The sequence below is a fragment of the Tachyglossus aculeatus genome, chromosome 8 (assembly GCF_015852505.1).
Source record: "Tachyglossus aculeatus isolate mTacAcu1 chromosome 8, mTacAcu1.pri, whole genome shotgun sequence".
NCBI lineage: Eukaryota > Metazoa > Chordata > Mammalia > Monotremata > Tachyglossidae > Tachyglossus > Tachyglossus aculeatus.
The window spans coordinates 16,875,193-16,892,736 of record NC_052073.1 but is presented as its reverse complement, the minus strand read 5'-3'; the positions used below and the strand labels follow the sequence as shown (position 1 = coordinate 16,892,736).

The following is a 17,544-nucleotide window of genomic DNA, read 5'->3' as shown; positions in this document are numbered from 1 at the left end:
AACCAATTTTGTCAAAGCAACAAAAAAAGATCAGCATGAAAATGACTTTTCCACAGCCTTCTAAAAAGCCAAGGTGAAGCAATCAATGGGAGCTATAAATCATTTGGGAAATTTAAGCCCATCTAGACAGCGAATTCAGATAAACAACACAAGGATCTGTTTTGCTTTAGCCATGTGGACAGGTAGAACTTCAAAACTCTTTATATAGCTATCTGTAATCCTCACTCTACTGCAGGGAAAAAGATATTTAAAAGGAAGAAAAGCTGCCTTTAAAGAAGTCTTTCCTTCAGTTAAAATTTCTAATTCCTGAAGATGAGAGCTGACTTTAAATAGATTTTTTCAAGGGCAGAGAATTTTGTTTCCAAAGAATCCAGAAAATCTGAGGGCAGATCATTTTCAGAAAAGTCCTGAGAACTAAGAGATTCAGCTCTGTCAGAGTCTCCTTCCTCCATGTAAATATGAGGTTGGTGAATGTCGGTGTCCTCTTCTTGGGTGCTGATATCATAGAGTTTCTGGAAGAAGATAAGAGATAAGGAGACAAACTATATTCTTTCGCTAGAAACCTCATTGCTATTTGGAAGCACTGAAAGGTGATGTTGAGAACTCACCTAGTTTCCCTAAGCCAGACTCAAGGGAAATGTTCCCAGTTCTTATACTTTCACCTTCTGATATGTGGAGAACTTGGTCCTACTTGGACCAAGACAGTTCTGTGTTTTTGTAGGCATTCTCATGCAATTTTAGAAAAAATACAAATAACCAGGAATTAGACTGCCTAATCATATTGTTCTCTCCTGCTTAAATCTGTCTCTAGCTGCCCTCAGTCCCTTTAGATACTGGGCTTTCAGGATCTGGGGTTGGAACTGCTCTATGCATGCTCAATTTAAATTGCATAGCACTCTGGGTCCCAAAGTACCACATCAGCCTTCTTGCTGACTTCCCTGCCACCTGTCCATCCCCACTCCAGTCCATACTTCACTCTGCTACCCAGATCATTTTTCTAAAAAATGTTCAATCCATGTTTCCCCAGGACTTCCAGGGGTTGCCCATTCACCTCTCCATCAAACTGAAACTCCCTACCATTGACTTTAAACCACTCAATCACCTTGTCCCTTCCTATCTTATTTCATTGATTTCCTACTAAAACCTGGCACATTCACTTTGTCCCTCTGACAACAACCTCACTATACCTGATCTCATCTGTCTCTCACCAACACCTTGACCATTGTCCTGCAACTCCTTCCCCCTTCACATCTGACAGCTGATCACTCTTGCCAGCTTCAAAGCCTTAATAAAATCACATTTCCTCTAAGGCCTTCCCCAACTAAGTTCGCATTTCTCCTATTCCCACTTCCTTCTGCATTGCCCCACTTGGATTTGTACACTTTTTTTCACCCCACCCTCAGTCCCACATCGTTAATGAATACAGTTGTATTTTATTGTTTAATGTCTTTCTACCCCTGTGGACTGTAAGCTCCTCGTAATCAGGGAACATGCCTACCAACTCTGTTATATTGTACTCTCCCAGGTGCTTGGTACAATTATCTGCACGCAGTAAGAACTCAACAAGAATGATTGATTGACTGTTGAATAGTTAACACAGTAAGTGCTTAATAAATATTATTATTATTATTAACACCAAGGCCACTGCGGCCTCATTAAAAGTGATGGCATTAACTTTGGATAAACTGGCCCCGTTTGAGTCGTGTTTCCATCTGGACATCTGGCAGAAGTGGCGAAGGAGGAGGTAGCAGCAGAAGAGGTGAGGAGGAGAAGGGTCAGTGCTGCTCCATGTCACTTTTCCCCCTTCTTCCCTTTCTCTCTCATTCCCTTTCTTCTGTATCCCCATCCCTCCTTTTTTATTCCCCCTTGATTAATCACTAATATCCATCTACCACATATATATGTATATATTATATATCCATCTTCCGCCTTTGCACATAAGTGTATATTCAATAGTACAGCCAATTATTCATTCTGATGATTCTATTTATAAATATCATAATGCTCCCCTATTAGAGTGTAGGCTCATGTGGACAGGGAACCTGTTTCATGTTTCATGCTTCTGTTTTACTTCGCCAAGCAGTTAGTATGATGCACCAAGTGGGGGGCTCAATCAACACCATTACTACAATCACTGAGTACCATTACTAGAGCAACATTTCCCTTGTCCCTCCCATTTTTCATTCCCCCACCCTTTATCTTTTTCCCACTGCTTGTCTTTCACTCTCTCTTATCCCGCTGCCCAATACCCTGAAGCCATGTCTTGAACCTCTCTGGCCCTGCCTCTTTGCAACTCTCTCCCCCCCCGCAGCACCCAACCTTTGGATCCATCCTGCATAAAGTACCCAGATTTGTAATCATTAAACATAGGTGTTCCAGAACATGCCATTCTTCTGCTCTCCCTCACTCACAAAGATACTAAAAGGGAAGAGACATGAGCTTTGGATAGGATCCCAATTGCAAGCTCACTATCAAGGTAACTTGACTGTATCATTTTTGTTTAAGCTTCAGACAACTGATTAGCGGAGGGCATTTCTGAATGTCCTCCCTGCTGCTTTCCCATTCTAATATGTGCCCAAATCTCTTTTAACTTGCTTGTTTTCTGGGCAGTTGTTTCCCAGGGCTCCTTTTTCTCAGTGAGTCAGCTCACAGTCAAAGGAGAGGTTAAAATGGACAATCACTGGTAAACCCTAAGGTTAATCTAAAACAATATTTCACTAGCCTCAGACTCCCCCTTCTTAAACATAAAACAACTGAGTTTTGTTAACACAGACACCACTTCCTTTTAGAGTTGTGGTAAATCAGGTCATTTCGTATAGCCTGTGAGATCACGTCTACCTGTAACACCTGTCTACCTGTAAAAGTCTTCACCAGTTAGTCACACTAACGGGCATGCCTCCCAGCCCACATCTGCAGAACCTGTTAACCAAATTTGCTGGGCTTGAACATGTTGAGTCTGGTTTGGGACACAGTAAAATAAGTCTGTGGCTACAATCATATGCTTTAAAGATTTGAATCTGGAGGTCACTAAAAGTTTTCCAGAGTCAGAGGTGGCAGGAAGACACTTTTTTATACCCAGTTATTTTATACGGCCATTAAATCATAAATAGAACAGAAAACTTATAGAAAATGAATGCTCCACTGCCACTGTTCATTGTAGCACATTCTTACCTATAAATTGAAATCAGTTTTATAAATTTCCCCAGTTGTGCTTGTAACAGTGATGGAACAGTGGCTCCATCTGTCCACATTAAGAAATTTTCAGATTTCTGGATGCATATCTAGTGAGGGCACAACATTCTAATAGCTCCTTTAATGCACAGTTAACTCAGACCACTCATGATTTCACTGACTAAATTCCATTCATTTTGGGAAAAAAAAAGTTGAAATGATTTTAACTCTAAGAAAGCAGAGCAGGGAACAATATGAATGCAGAACTGAAAACTTGAAAAGTAAAATAAAAGTAGCTCCTTACTTCCATCACCATGTCCCCCACCTTTTCTTTAATCATTTCAAATAATTTATTTGATTCCAGACTGCTTTTACCTTTAACAGAGTTCTGCAAAACAAAGGGGTCAGAATTACAATACACAGATCATCAGGAATTTATACATTAAGGAGTATCATACAGTAAATCAAATAGGATAGGGGACAAAATAGTATCTCAGGGTCTTTAGCCTTGCTACATTTCCTGGGTAGGTGAAAAGTCAGCATCAAAAGCAACTAAACCAGCATCGTTCTGTTGCTAAATCCTAAAGAAGAACAAGAAGCTGCCGGCCTTATCCATGTGAATTTGACCTCAAAAAAATCAGATCCTTGGTGAAAGCTTACTGTCTATCCAAAAAACTTGGGAAATTAATGAGGGAAGGGTCACTGTTTCCTGAATACCACTAGATAAAAATGATCAAGTGTGCATTTACAAGCCTTGCTGTGTGCTCTGGGACACAGACCTACATTTACAGCAATAACATTACTTCACACTTGTGAATTTTTCTTTAACCCCTAGATTTGCAGGGCAATTTATACATAGAATTATGTCGATCATGTAATTGGGGTATCACAGTAGGAAGAGTCTGAGGACTTACTTAAGGCAATACAGAAGCTGGAATCCAATGTAAACTCCAGTTTTGAAACCTCAGAAGCTTAAAAACCTGTTTATTTGTCCTTAGTACCTAATATATTGCTTATTATGTGTTTAAAAATGCTTTTAAAAGTCTTTAAAAAAATCCCAAACTGTAAACTTGCTCCAGCTGTTTGTGATAAAATCTGTTTTTTCCATAGTACAGTACTTCCTTTGCACTTACAACGGTAGGGAAGCTGTTCCTACCCTTTTGCATGAGCGAGTCTGTCGATACCCTTCAATTGAAAAAAATTGTTAAAGTGATTGGTCCAGGGACATTACTAGTTGATATACAACACAGTATGCTGCTAAAATATTTTAAATATCACCTTTGTTGATTTTTATACTAAATGTAAATGTTCAAATAGCCGAAAGAGGGCAGTGAGAGGCTTATAGAACAATTCAAATTTAGACTTCAATTTTCCTTTCTAATGTTTTCCACAATGTTTTTCCATCTTTCCATATCCCTAGGAATAAACATCTTGCAAGTTTTAATTTACATAATTAGGACATTTATTAAGCACTTACTTTGTCCTTAAGTGCCAGATATAAAATACCAGATACCATCCCTTGTCCCTCAAAGGGGAGTGGAGAGAGAATATTTTATCTCTAGATTATAGATGAGTAAACTAACATCCAGAGATGTTGTGACTTTCCCATTGTCCCACAATACACCAAAGAACTGGAACCTCATGCTTTTTCTACAAGATCCCATTGCCTCCCTTGAACTAAATCCCTTGCCTCCTTAAAACATAATAGAAGAAAAATTGTCTTCTTTTAAAAAAAAAGTATTTGATTTGTTTTTATTTGGGAGATTTGTGCATAGGAAGGTGTGATAAAGAAATGTGTTGTGGAACAGAAGTAGAGTTGATTATTATATAAGATTATTAGGGTTCTTAGACTGTAGGGAGGCAGCTTGCTCCAAAGCATATTTAATGTTTTCTGGGATAGAATAACCCTGGGTGCTCAACTTCCAGAAGACCAACCAAATCCATTCATTCAATCGTATTTATTGAGCGCTTACTGTGTGCAGAGCACTGTACTAAGCACTTGGGAAGTACAAGTCGGCAACATATAGAGACGGTCCCTACCCAACAACGGGCTCACAGTCTAGAAGGGGGAGACAGACAACAAAACAGGTAGACAGGTGTCAAAATCGGCAGAACAAATAGAATTATAGCTATATGCACATCATTAACAAAATTAATAGAATAGTAAATATGTACAAGTAAAATAAATAGGATAATAAATCTGTACAAATATATACAAGTGCTGTGGGGAGGGGCCTGGTATGGAAATTTTCCCACCCTAAATTAAGAAAGGAACCCATCCCTGCAGGCATAATGGAGTTGATTTCATTTACTTGAGCACTAGGATTAAAATATATTTGACTTGATGCATAAGATGAATTTTAAACACACTTAAATCCTAGTAAAAAAAGAAAAAGAACCCAAAATGAAATATAGGTCTACCTGAGGTTCTGGCCATCCAATAGATGTGCAGCCCAGAGATATGGAGGTATTTGTGGTACTCATTGCTGACATACTTCAGGATCCGTAAACTCAGGCCGCGTTGTTACATCCAATCATTGTCAGTAGAACAATTTCCTCCTCCTTTCCCTCCTCACCTCACTCCCTCCCTGCTCTCCCTGGTCAGAGCAGTTTTCCTGCCCAACTCCCTGCACTCTGAACTCAACAGCCCCTCTGTGTTCCAATATATATAGTTTTTAAATAGTTATGTGAGCAGTGTAAATTCCACAGACATGTGCAATCCCACTGCAGGAAACACAACAAGCATCTGTGCTACAATCAATCAATCAATCGTATTTATTGAGCGCTTACTATGTGCAGAGCACTGTACTAAGCGCTTGGGAAGTACAAATTGGCAACATATAGAGACAGTCCCTACCCAACAGTGGGCTCACAGTCTAAAAAGTTACCACAGTCTACAAGCTACCACAAAAAGCTTGCCACTGAAAGCCCATATGTCAGGCCTCTGCCACCACTGAATGTCATTGCTGCTGTTGCTACCATCACAAGCGTAGCCATATTGAGCCCGCTTTCCACCATCCCATGCCATATGTCCAGTGCTGGTCCTTTCTTGCTGTGATCATGTTCCCCATGGCACCGTTCCTTGACCGCTGGTGGCCCCACATCTCCACCTCCACCCCGCTACCCCAAGCCCCAACCATGGGAAAGGGAACACAGACAAGCCAGAATATGGTGGAGGTAACAGCTGTTGCTGTGGTTCCACAAGCCAGAACCTCTGTGATACCCCTTCCCCTTTCTCTTCCCTTCCTAGTGTATTATCAGTAGATGGGGCCAGGGAAGGAAGGGGTGACAAGATGGGGCTAGCTGCTTTTAGGAGCAACAGTTGTTGCTATGTATAAAGTTGAAACCAAAAAATTGCATTGGGAGGAGTGGGAAAGATAGAGAAGCTTAAAGAAAGAGGATTAGAGGAGAGTGAAGGCAGAAAAAGATTCATAATGTAATCTTTATTCACCTTTAGAGTCCAGTTGTAATGTTGGGGCTGGACCTGGAATGAAATCTATTGGGAAAGTCTATGTAAGTATATGGGGAAACATACTATACACCATATGTATAGCCACATTTTCAAGACTGTGTTGTTGGGCTTGCCAGTACAACCAACTCCAATATTGTTATTTGGTATTATATAGTTTTTCATGATCTGGATCAATCGTGGTTAAGGAAGATCACCCAATCAGCTGTGATGACTAGAAATAGGGCCTGGAGAACCATACAGTGAGTGTGGAGTCCCTGTGAGGCCCTTCGTGGTGATGAGTAGCAGGCCCCAAACACACCAAGAGAATGCAAATGTCCATTTCTCAGGACAAAAACCAGAGCACTGTTCACTTCATGTCAGAGTACCTGACGTTGTTTCTGTGAGGAGTTATGACAGCAGATGCAGTAACAATCAGAATCACCTTTTAAGTGATGGCAGGTGAGAAATTAGGTCAAGTCAATGTCTTACGAACTAGCTAATTTTTCAAAGGTAGATTTTTAAGTGGCTTACAGTGCAATTTGAATTTCAATACAGTATAGTTAGCAAAGACCAAAAAAAGTGTTTTAATTGAATAATTAGCTACTACAGAAAAAAAATCTAGGCAGCAAAGGCCCGGATGCCTTTATGTGACTGTGAAACATAAACCTTTTAATTTTTAGAATTAGCACATAGCCCATGCATCATTTGCGATGGCTATCAAATAATTTAATTCCTTAACAGTATTCAATGAGCAGTTTTTAGTTGTTCTATATATCCCTGTAGACTCCTGAGCATTAGAATATTGTGTTCCTGACCAAATGCACATAACGAGGTCTTTAGTCTGCAGAAAGCAAATTACTTTTTAATTATCTGGGTTTCAGCTCTGGGTAAATCACAGAACTGATTGGAGTATGTAACTGCTTACTTATGAAGATATAATGAAGTTAATCTCCAGGATCAAGCATGAGCATTTTCCACCCAGACAATTTCATGGGGTTTTAAGCATCACAAAATAAGAGGTTTAAAAACTGGAAGGATCATGTAAACCTTTTTTAGAGCAGCTCTGAAGCTGCACCTTAATTATTTTCCTAAAAATTCAGTATTTGAGTTAGTATCCTAAACTTGAAGTTTATTTTTGAAATGGTTTAAACAAAACAGACTTCACAATTAAAGTTGCAATACTTAGGCAAATAAGTTTTAGCTACCTTAGTGTTTTGCTTTCCTTTTTCAATAACTGAATAGAGAGGTTTTGGTGAAAACTGATCTTCAATATCTGTCCTCACCTAAAGGAAAGAAACATGGTGAAAGAAGGGTGCAAGGTCGTAAAGAAACAGGACTTTACTGGAATTACTGATCAAATGAATAAAAACATTAATGATTTAACATTCACTGTCTTTTCCTCCATAGAAAGGAATATCCACTCCATGAAAAAATTCAAATTCATAAGCAGGTTTCTTGAGGGTTTGAATTCATTGCTCCCACAAGCCCAAATGACTAATTAGCATAGATTAATTTATTTTCATTTCAAATAGTCTCAATGAATTTGGGTGTGCAAGTGGATGTGAAAGAGCCTTCTCATTTGAGATGAATGGTGAGGGTGAGTGGATTCTCATTTGCAAAGTACAAATTTGAACTGATGCCATTGCTATTAGAACTGGTATAAGCCACTAACGATTTATGCAAAGAACAGTGCAGGATGCCACGTTTGATTCATTTTACTACTTGTATATTTCTTGAAGGGGGGGGCCTGCTGATTTTTTTTTAAGGACAAGTAAACATTTTCCCTTGCTTTCAAAGTCACTGAAGCAGGTTAGAATCTCAGAAATCTTACAGTATGAAATATGAAACATGGAAGAAAGTATAAAATTATTTAATTTCATGCATAATTGCCTGCTTTAGCTGTCTTTTGTGCTTCAAAGATGACTCACTAACAGGGAAGTTTCATTTCTGAGTGCAAGAATAAGATGACTGTGTGACTGACAGCCTCTTCCGCATTATACTCATGTAAAGAATGAGAAACAGAGAAGCAGCATGGCTCAGTGGAAAGAGCATGGACTTTGGAGTCAGAGGTCATGGGTTCAAATCCTGCCTCTGCCAATTGTCAGCTGTGTGACTTTGGGCAAGTCACTTAACTTCTCTGTGCCTCGGTTACCTCATCTGTAAAATGGGGATTAAGACTGTGAGCCCTCCGTGGGACAACCTGATCACCTTGACACCTCCCCAGCACTTAGAACAGTGCTTTGCACACAGTAAGCGCTTAATAAATGCCATCATCATTATTATTATTAAAGACTGTTCCCTGCTTTATTGTCACATTTGCTACCTGCATATTTGTATCCATATTTGGTGTTTGGTAAATTTATGTTTATTCCTGGCCCTCTAGTCTGTTTCTACAAGATTTAAAGCTCAACAGTTGTGATCCTGTAGTGGGGAATATTTAGGGGTCGCCTTATTACTCCTTCTTTGGTAGTGAACAGTGTGTTCCTATATAGGGGTGCTCAGACAACTATGTCCTACTAAATTACATGACTAACTTTTCAGCTTCCGGGCTAGGGATGTCCTGGATGCCGATGTGCTCGGGACTTCAATTTAGCTTTTTCCACCTTAAGCAAGATCTGTGCTTGAGTTGTTTTTTCAGTAGTGGTTATGAGGATGTGCAAAGGGGTCTGCCTTCTTTTAATTGGTTCCCTGTGGCCAACAACTTGTATTCAGAGGCTTCTGGCTGGCTGCGATTGGGGTGCAGTTTGCAGTTGTGGAATTAAACATCTCTTGAGACCTCCTCAGCATCCATTATTGAGTCTGAGCTCAGTATTGATACAAACCCTTGGAGACTGCTATTTTTTCTAGGATCTTTCTTAAGCACTTACTCTGTGCCAAGCACTGTACTCTGGGACAGATGCAAGATCATCAGGTTGGACTCAGTCCCTGTCCCACTTCTTACATAATAATGTGCTTCTTTCACAGCTGAGGTCACAGGTCATGAAGCACATTGTGTCATTGATGAGCTCAGGATATTTAGATATGTGGGAAATACTAAAATAAAGTGTGCCCACATCTACATGCCCAGAATCCTCCACTTCTTTCCCATTCACAAGCTATCAAAGCTTTACTGCTGTTTTGGAGACTGAAAGGACTAAAACAATATTCATGCCCCATAAAAAACAAACCTCTTTCCTAGAAAATGGAGGGCAAAGCACATAAGCACCCTGAAAAAGTCCAAAGGTTGTGTGTAATACTTTCTTACCTGTAACAATGTGTTCTCACTTTCTATGTTATATTTGATTAATGTCTGTATTCCTTCATCATATGGAATCTGTACGGTACTCCCCTTGGTTCTTGATCCTAAATGGCACCATAACAGGGAAAGCAGAGATACTATGAGAGGGAAAGAAGGAAAAAGAGAGAAAAGGTAAAAATCTCCTCACTAATTAACCACTGTTGGTTTCAAGATATAGACAGCCTTTGGACTTACAACACAATTGTTTCCTGAAACAGAATCTAAAGTTGAAATATTTTAACTCAACTTTTCCACTGGACAATTTTATAAAAGATGGTTTGATTCCTGAACCCAGGCCACAGTATGTATTTTTATTGAAATTACCCAGAGTTGTATACTTGGCAAATTATAGATGAGCAATATAGAGACATTGACATAAAAATCACATTATAAAATTCAAAATAAATTCATATTTGGCACCTCTTGCCACTGCAAATGGCCCCCTCATAGTCTATGGCAGCCTGTCTTTAAAAACACATATCTCCTTTTGGAGGACATATGATTTTAGTAGGGCTTTGAAGATGGGGAGAGTGGGGGTTTGTCAGTTATAAGGCTGGATAGGGTTCCAGGCAAGGCAGAGAGCATCAGCAAGGGAACAGTGGTAAGAGAGATGTGATCAAGGTAGAGTGGTTAAATATTAGAGGAGAAAAGTGTGAGGGCTGAGTTATAGTGGGAGAGGAGTGAAGCGATAGGAAAGAGAGAGCTGGATGAGTGCCTTAGAACCAATAATGAGGAATTTGTTTGATATGGAGGTTGATGGACAATCACTAGAAGTTTTGAAAGAATGGGTTAATGTGAGTTGAACAATTTTTTATAGAAAAATGATCCAGGAAGCAGTCTGACGTATGAACTAGAGAGGGGAAAGGCTAGATGGAGGAAGGCCAATGAGTAGGTTGAAGCAGTAGTTGAGACAGGATATGACAAGTTCGTGGTCAACATGGTAGCAGTTTGGATGGAAGTGAAGGAGCAAATTCTAAAAATGCTATAATGATAGAACCGATTGGATTTTGTGACTGGATATGGGGAGGATGAAGGAGAAAGATGAGTCAAGAATAATGCCATGCAGATGAACTTGTGAGACAGGGGTCCTTAATTCCCTCATGAAGCCCACTGTGTCCACACTACCTCCCTTCAGAATTCCTGATAAATTTGCCAAACGCTTTGTTGGTAAAAGAGAAACCATCAGGCATAAACTCTCCCCTTCACTACTCCCTTCTCCTTTATTTCCTGCTTCCCAGCTGGCTCTCGGGAAACCTCTACAACCGATCTCTAAATCTATTTCTTGTACTTGTCCCACTTTTCCCATTTTCTCTCATCTTTTATAAAAACACTTTTACTGATTCTTCTCTCACATGGCTCCTTCCAATCTGCTTTCAAACATGCTGTAGCTTTCCCTATACTAAAAAAGCATTCTCCAGATCCCCAGCTCCTTCCAGCTATTGCCCCATCTCCCTCTCCCATTTTTTGTCCAACTCCTCAAACTAGTTTTATACTCCTGTGAACTTCACTTCCTCTCCACAAACTCTTTCCTTGACCCACCTCAGTCAGGTTTACATCCCCTTCATTCCACTGAATCTGCACTCTCCAAGGTTCCCCCAAACCTTCTCATAACCAAATTGAACATCATTCATTCAATCATATTTATTGAGTGCTTACTGTGTGCAGAGCACTGTACTAAGCGCTTGGAAAGTGTAATTTGGCAACAGAGACAATCCCTACCCAGCAACAGGCCCACAAACATTCTAGGTGCCTGAGGTCCCCACTCCAGCTCCCGAAGGCACTAGGTTCCCTAGGCGGCTCCAGCATCCAGGGGCTCTAGGTTCCTGAGGCTCTAGGTTCCCAAGGCAGCTCTGGCACCCAGAGGCTATAGGTTCCTCCCGTGCCCAGTCATAGTGCCTAGATCACTGAGGGTCTAGACTCGAGAGATTCTATATAATTGAGGGTCTAGGTCACCCGGCTCTGCCAATTGTCAGCTGTGTGACTTTGGGCAAGTCACTTAACTTCTCTGTGCCTCAGTTCCCTCATCTGTAAAATGGGGATGAAGAATGTGAGCCCCCTGTGGGACCACCTGATCACCTTGTAACCTCCCCAGCGCTTAGAACAGGGCTTTGCTCATAGTAAGTGCTTAATAAATGCCATTATTCTTATTATTACCGAGGCTCTAGAACATTGAGGTTCTGGGTACCTGAGTTTCTAGACTGCAGCATCTGGGGGCTCCGGTACACCGAAGCTCTAGGTTCCTCCCATGCCCAGTCTCAGTGCCTAGATCATCGAGGTTCTAGACTTGTGAGGTTCTGGATCACTGAGGTTCTAGACTCCAGCCTCTGGAGACTCTAAGTTCCCAACGCAGCTCCAGTGCCCCATGGGCTCTAGATTCCCAACTAAGCACTTGTAAAGTGCAGTTCAGCAACAGATAGACAACTTCATTGCCCTGAACCTGACACGGCTGGAAATTTGCTTCTCTGGGGTTTACCATATTGCCTAAGGATGACTGAGACTACAGTGTATTTAACTGCTTCAAAAGCTCATTTCTGAAAGGTTCCAGTCTCTGCCAAATACTTTATGTCTGGTGTCCCAGGCTTTCTTCAACATAAACAAGAACCTTTGAGTTGACCAGGTATTTTCTGCTACCGCTAGATGTGAATCTGGTCTAGACACTCCACTACTGAAGTGTGCAGAGCTGGTTGTGAATGGTCTTTGATTGTTTTTGCTAACGGTGACGGAATTTTCCCTGTGAAATAATGGAAAGAGGTGACACTAAGCAAGAGGCTTGCAGACTTTAGTTGTTTACTGACCTGCCAATACCAGGAAACACGCACAAACAAGGACAGTGATGGCTTCACCAACCCCCACTATAGGGGCCTTTTGCTCTTCACAAGCACGTCCATCAGGGCAGAAGCATATTCTCACATACAAAGTCTGCTTGTTAGGAAGACCCTGTTTATCCAGGATATTGAAAGGCACAGGGTAAATGCCTTTTGGAAGGTTTTTCAATGTCAAAAGTTCAACTGAATGACCTATAAAGAGAAAGATCCAGTTATATATTAGGGAATAGACACAGATGAGTAAATACTATCAGAATTGAAAAAAGAACAGTGCTGGAATAGGCCTGCTCAGTCCTTCTCCATTCAAAATAGCCCCCAAAGCCCAGGGTATGAGGTCTTGGACACCTGAAGGAGTCTGCCAAGTCCTTAATCCCGTTGGTTTTTCCTTTCCAGGAATGGGTGATAATTGGGAATCTCTACATAGCAAGCTCCAAAACTGCACCCCTCAATTACATGCTCCAAACCAGTCCAACCAGATGTTCTACCTTCTAAAGTTGGCTGCAGAGAGCTCAGAGGAATCTTATCTTTTTCCTCAACTGTCAATATCCCAGGCAAATACACCTCTCTGGCCACTAAAAGTTACCTGCTCTCTTTACCATCAATTTTATCTAACATGTCCCCCTTCAGAATTAACATTTAGTCCCCTTCTTATACCTTTACTTCTTCCACCTCCCTGCAAACAGTTCTGGTGCATGAGCCTCTGTTTCTGAAGCCTCTGTCAGGGAATTCCAGGTTCATGTCCTCTGAATCCTTTCCTCGGGATTTGTGGATGTCATAAAACAAATCCTGGCAATCACTTCCCTCCCCCACTTTGGGGAGGAAGCCTCGTTCCTGGGTATACTAACTTCTGGAGGCTTCTTCTGTTCCTCCCTTATTTAAAATGTCTGAGGTCTTTCTCCTCATCTGCCAATTAACAGTCCCTACATCTTTTTTTCCAATTTCCTCCTCTGATTGAACCAGTTAAATACCAATTTTTAAGGAGATCAGCTCTCCCTAAAGGTGGGACCCCAGGAATTAGTTTTTACACTTTTAACAACTTCTGGGTTTCTCCCTGCCCAGCTCAATCCTTATCTCGTGAGTATGGCTAGCTCAAGTGAATGTCACAAGTACCAATTTAAAGCTTCACGGCAATACATAAACCTGTGTAAATGAACATGAGGGAAAATTATTTACCATAATGTTTCCCTAGCTTCCAAGTGTCCTTTATATTTCCAGAGACATCTTCCAGTTCAAATGTAAAGGGACCAGAAAATGGATCTAAGTCTTTATCTTCAGCTTTAACCATTATGGGGGGCATCTCCTCCATTTTACAAATATCCACAGAAGAAGAAATTAGAGTAGGTGAGTTATCATTTTTGTCAAACAGGAAAAGCAGCAAAGTTCCTGTTCCCGTTTCCGGAGGAACACCTCATAATGAAAACAAATCACCATGGACAGTTAGCAAGTCAGAAGTTCAACAAAAAAAGGAGAGCAAAATTATTTGCAGTTCAAGCAATCAATTAATCAGTTGTATTTATTGAGTTCTTACTGTGTGCAGGGAACTGTATTAAGTGCTTAGGAGAGTACAATATAACAATATAACAGACACATTGAGAAACAGTGTGGCTCAGCGGGAAAGAGCACGGGCTTTGGAGTCAGAAGTCATGGGTTCATTCACATCCCTGTTCTGCCAATTGTCAGCTGTGTGACTGTGGGTAAGTCACTTAACTTCTCTGTGCCTCAGTTACCTCATCTGTAAAATGGGGATGAAGACTGTGAGCCCCCTGTGGGACAACCTGATTACCTTGTAACCTCCCCGGTGCTTAGAACAGTGCTTTACACATAGTAAGCGCTAAATAAATGCCATCATTACATTCCCTGCCCACAGTGAGCTTCAAAAATGACTCTTTATTTAAATAAACTTTAGCATTTCTGATCAGTGCTATAAATCATTATAAAACCCAAGAGTACAAATTCCCAGGGTCTTTCCTTCTCCTTATAAATTGTATACTTGTGGTGGGGAGGGAAAGTGCTCACCACCTCTTCCCAGACTAGTGGAAAGAGCACAGGCTTGGACTCCTAAAGCCTGGGTTCCAATCCCAACTCCACCACTTGTCTGTGGTGAGACTTTGGGTAAATCTAGACTGTGAGCTTGTTGTGGGCAGGAATGTGTCTGTTGCTATAATGAACTCTTCCAATCGCTTAGTACAGTGCTTTGCACACATTAAGCACTCAGTAAATACGACTGAATGAACAAATGAATGTTATTTATGACTTCTCTGTGCCTCAGTTACGTTATCTGTAAAATGGGGATTAAGGCAGTAAGCCCCATGTGGGATAGGGACTGTATCCAACCTGATTAACTCATATCCATCCCTGTGCTTAGTGCACTGCCTAGCACATAGTAAGGACTTAAAAAAATACCATTTTAAAAAATGTACTCTCCCAAGAGCTTGGATCAGTGCTTTGCACACAACAAGCACTCAATAAACACAATTGATTTCATCTCTTCCATCCAATAATCATAACTACAAAGCCAGTAAGAACTCCTGGTACCTACTACTTTTTTGAAAACATGTTTAAGTACCATACACCTAGCTTTAGCTCTGGAATTACTGCTTTCAACGATGTATTTGAAAGTATTTTTTCTATACAAAATAACTTTCTTGACTCGATATTTATTATGAATAATTTGCCCTAAAAGATTCCTAAAAACATATTGAAATAAAATCAGCTTGTGGATTCTATAATTGTCTAATGCAGTTCTTCAAAAACAGATTTGTCATTCTGTTCTTACAGAAATACAGGGAATTCATCATGAGAGGAAATGATACACTCGTACCCAGTGTATTCTTTTTGCTCCTATTTTTCCACTAGATGTAGTCAGAAATCCTCAGAGAACTTGAGGAATATAAGATTCATGGTTTTTAATTCTTCTGATTTGGAATCACAGTTAAAAAGCGTCTTTGAACTTTTATGCCAATACTTACCATTATCAACAGCATGAACAATGATGGTATAAATACTATTATTCACGTAAGGTGATTCCCGATCAATGTGTTTCTCAGTAACCACTTCACCAGAGCTTTCATTTACTCTCACCCAACCTGCTGGATCGTGAGCTAATGCGTATCTTGAAAGAGAAAGCGCAGCACACAAAAAATGAATCAAAAATAACAGTATGAGAGCCATAAAATCGCATTGGAAGCCCACAATTACTACCAAATGTAATTCTGGAAACTGCAATGTTCATAAACTCCATGAGAGGTACAGTTTTGTCAGTTTTGAAGACTCAATATCAAATAAATGAAGTGGAAAACCAGCAGTTTAAGTAACACTGTATTTCAAGAAGGATTATTAGACATGGGAGTTGTTTCCTAAGTGGTGAAACGTGACTCTTCTGGCATGGTGATTCAGCAGAATACACTGTTTGAACCAGGCTGTTGATTGCATCAAGAGGAAGTTTCATGTTTACTGGCATACAATGTAAACAGCCTTGTGTTTTTACGGTATGTTTATTGTACATGCAGTCTCCTGCCATTTGGGAGTGGAAGGCCTGACTAGATGCCCAGCAGCTGTCAACTATGATTGGGTTTTAAGTTGCTGAAGAAAAGGACTTTGGGCAGGCTGCTTACAAGCTCAGATAAAAGCCTTAGCCTGAAGGGTTTAAACTGCAATGAATGCAAGATCCGACAAAGGTTTTAAAAAAAAATGTTTCCTTTCTTCCCCCTTCCATTTTTTCTTTTCCTTTTCCTCTTTGAAACTCCTCAAGTAAATAATAATAATAATAATAATAATAATAATAATAATAATAATAATAATAACAATGGCATTTATTAAGCACTTGCTATGTGCAAAACCCTGCAAAACCCTGTATATATGTTTGTACATATTTATTACTCTATTTATTTATTTTACTTGTACATATCTATTCTATTTATTTTATTTTGTTAGTATGGTTGGTTTTGTTCTCTGTCTCCCCCTTTTAGACTACGAGCCCACTGTTGGGTAGGGACTGTCTCTATATGTTGCCAACTTGTACTTCCCAAGCGCTTAGTACAGTGCCCTGCACACATTAAGCGCTCAATAAATACGATTGATTGATTGATTGATTGTTCTAAGTGCCGGACAGCTTTGGAGAGACCAGCAACTGTTTCTTACTTATATCATCCTGACAACAGTAACCATGGTATTTGTTAAGCACTTACTATGTGCCCGGCACTGTACTAAGTGCCGAGGTAGATATAAGCAAATTGGGTTGGACACATTCCCTGTCCCACATGGGGCTCACAGTCTTAATCCCCATTTTACAGATGAGGTAACTGAGGCCCGGAGAAGTTAAGTGACTTGCCCAAGGTCACACAGCAGACAAGTGGCAGAGCCGGGATTAGAACCCAGGTCCTTCTGTCTCCCAGGCCCATGAGCAATCCATTAGCCCTTGTTACTAATCTAGGCAACAGCCAACTTCTGTAGCCTACTGAAAATGATGATAATATTGATACTGCTAAGTGTTGAGCAGGACACAGGTGGATGCATCCGTACACCAGTTTGAACATTAAAATAACAATACCAACAAAATTTTCTGTTTGACCTTATGATGTACTGCATAACATACAGAAAATGAAAATGGACAATGAAAAAGACAAATGGACAAATAATACTGTACTTTCCAAGATTCAGACATAATAATACTGTACTTTCCAAGATTCAGATATACTCAATATACCTTAAACAACTAATCAATGGAATTGATTGAGCACTTTCTGTGGACAGCTCACTTTGAAACATGCTTGTGAAAGTATAATTCAATGGAATTGATAGACATGATCTCTGTTAATAAG

General features: G+C 40.2%; 1 protein-coding gene across 1 annotated transcript in view; it reads right to left on the bottom strand.

The window, feature by feature from the left end:
- Positions 1–299: 299 nt before the first annotated feature.
- The window catches only part of CDH26 (cadherin 26), a 40,622-nt gene continuing 23,377 nt past the window's right edge, over positions 300–17,544 (bottom strand). Inside the window, exons 9-16 of the mRNA XM_038750030.1 lie at positions 15,694–15,836; positions 13,898–14,131; positions 12,695–12,916; positions 9,867–9,997; positions 7,828–7,905; positions 6,623–6,667; positions 3,476–3,559; positions 300–512 (exon numbers count right to left, since the gene is read on the bottom strand). Coding sequence (XP_038605958.1) covers positions 300–512; positions 3,476–3,559; positions 6,623–6,667; positions 7,828–7,905; positions 9,867–9,997; positions 12,695–12,916; positions 13,898–14,131; positions 15,694–15,836 — 1,150 coding nt within the window. The remainder of the gene's footprint in view (positions 513–3,475; positions 3,560–6,622; positions 6,668–7,827; positions 7,906–9,866; positions 9,998–12,694; positions 12,917–13,897; positions 14,132–15,693; positions 15,837–17,544) is intronic.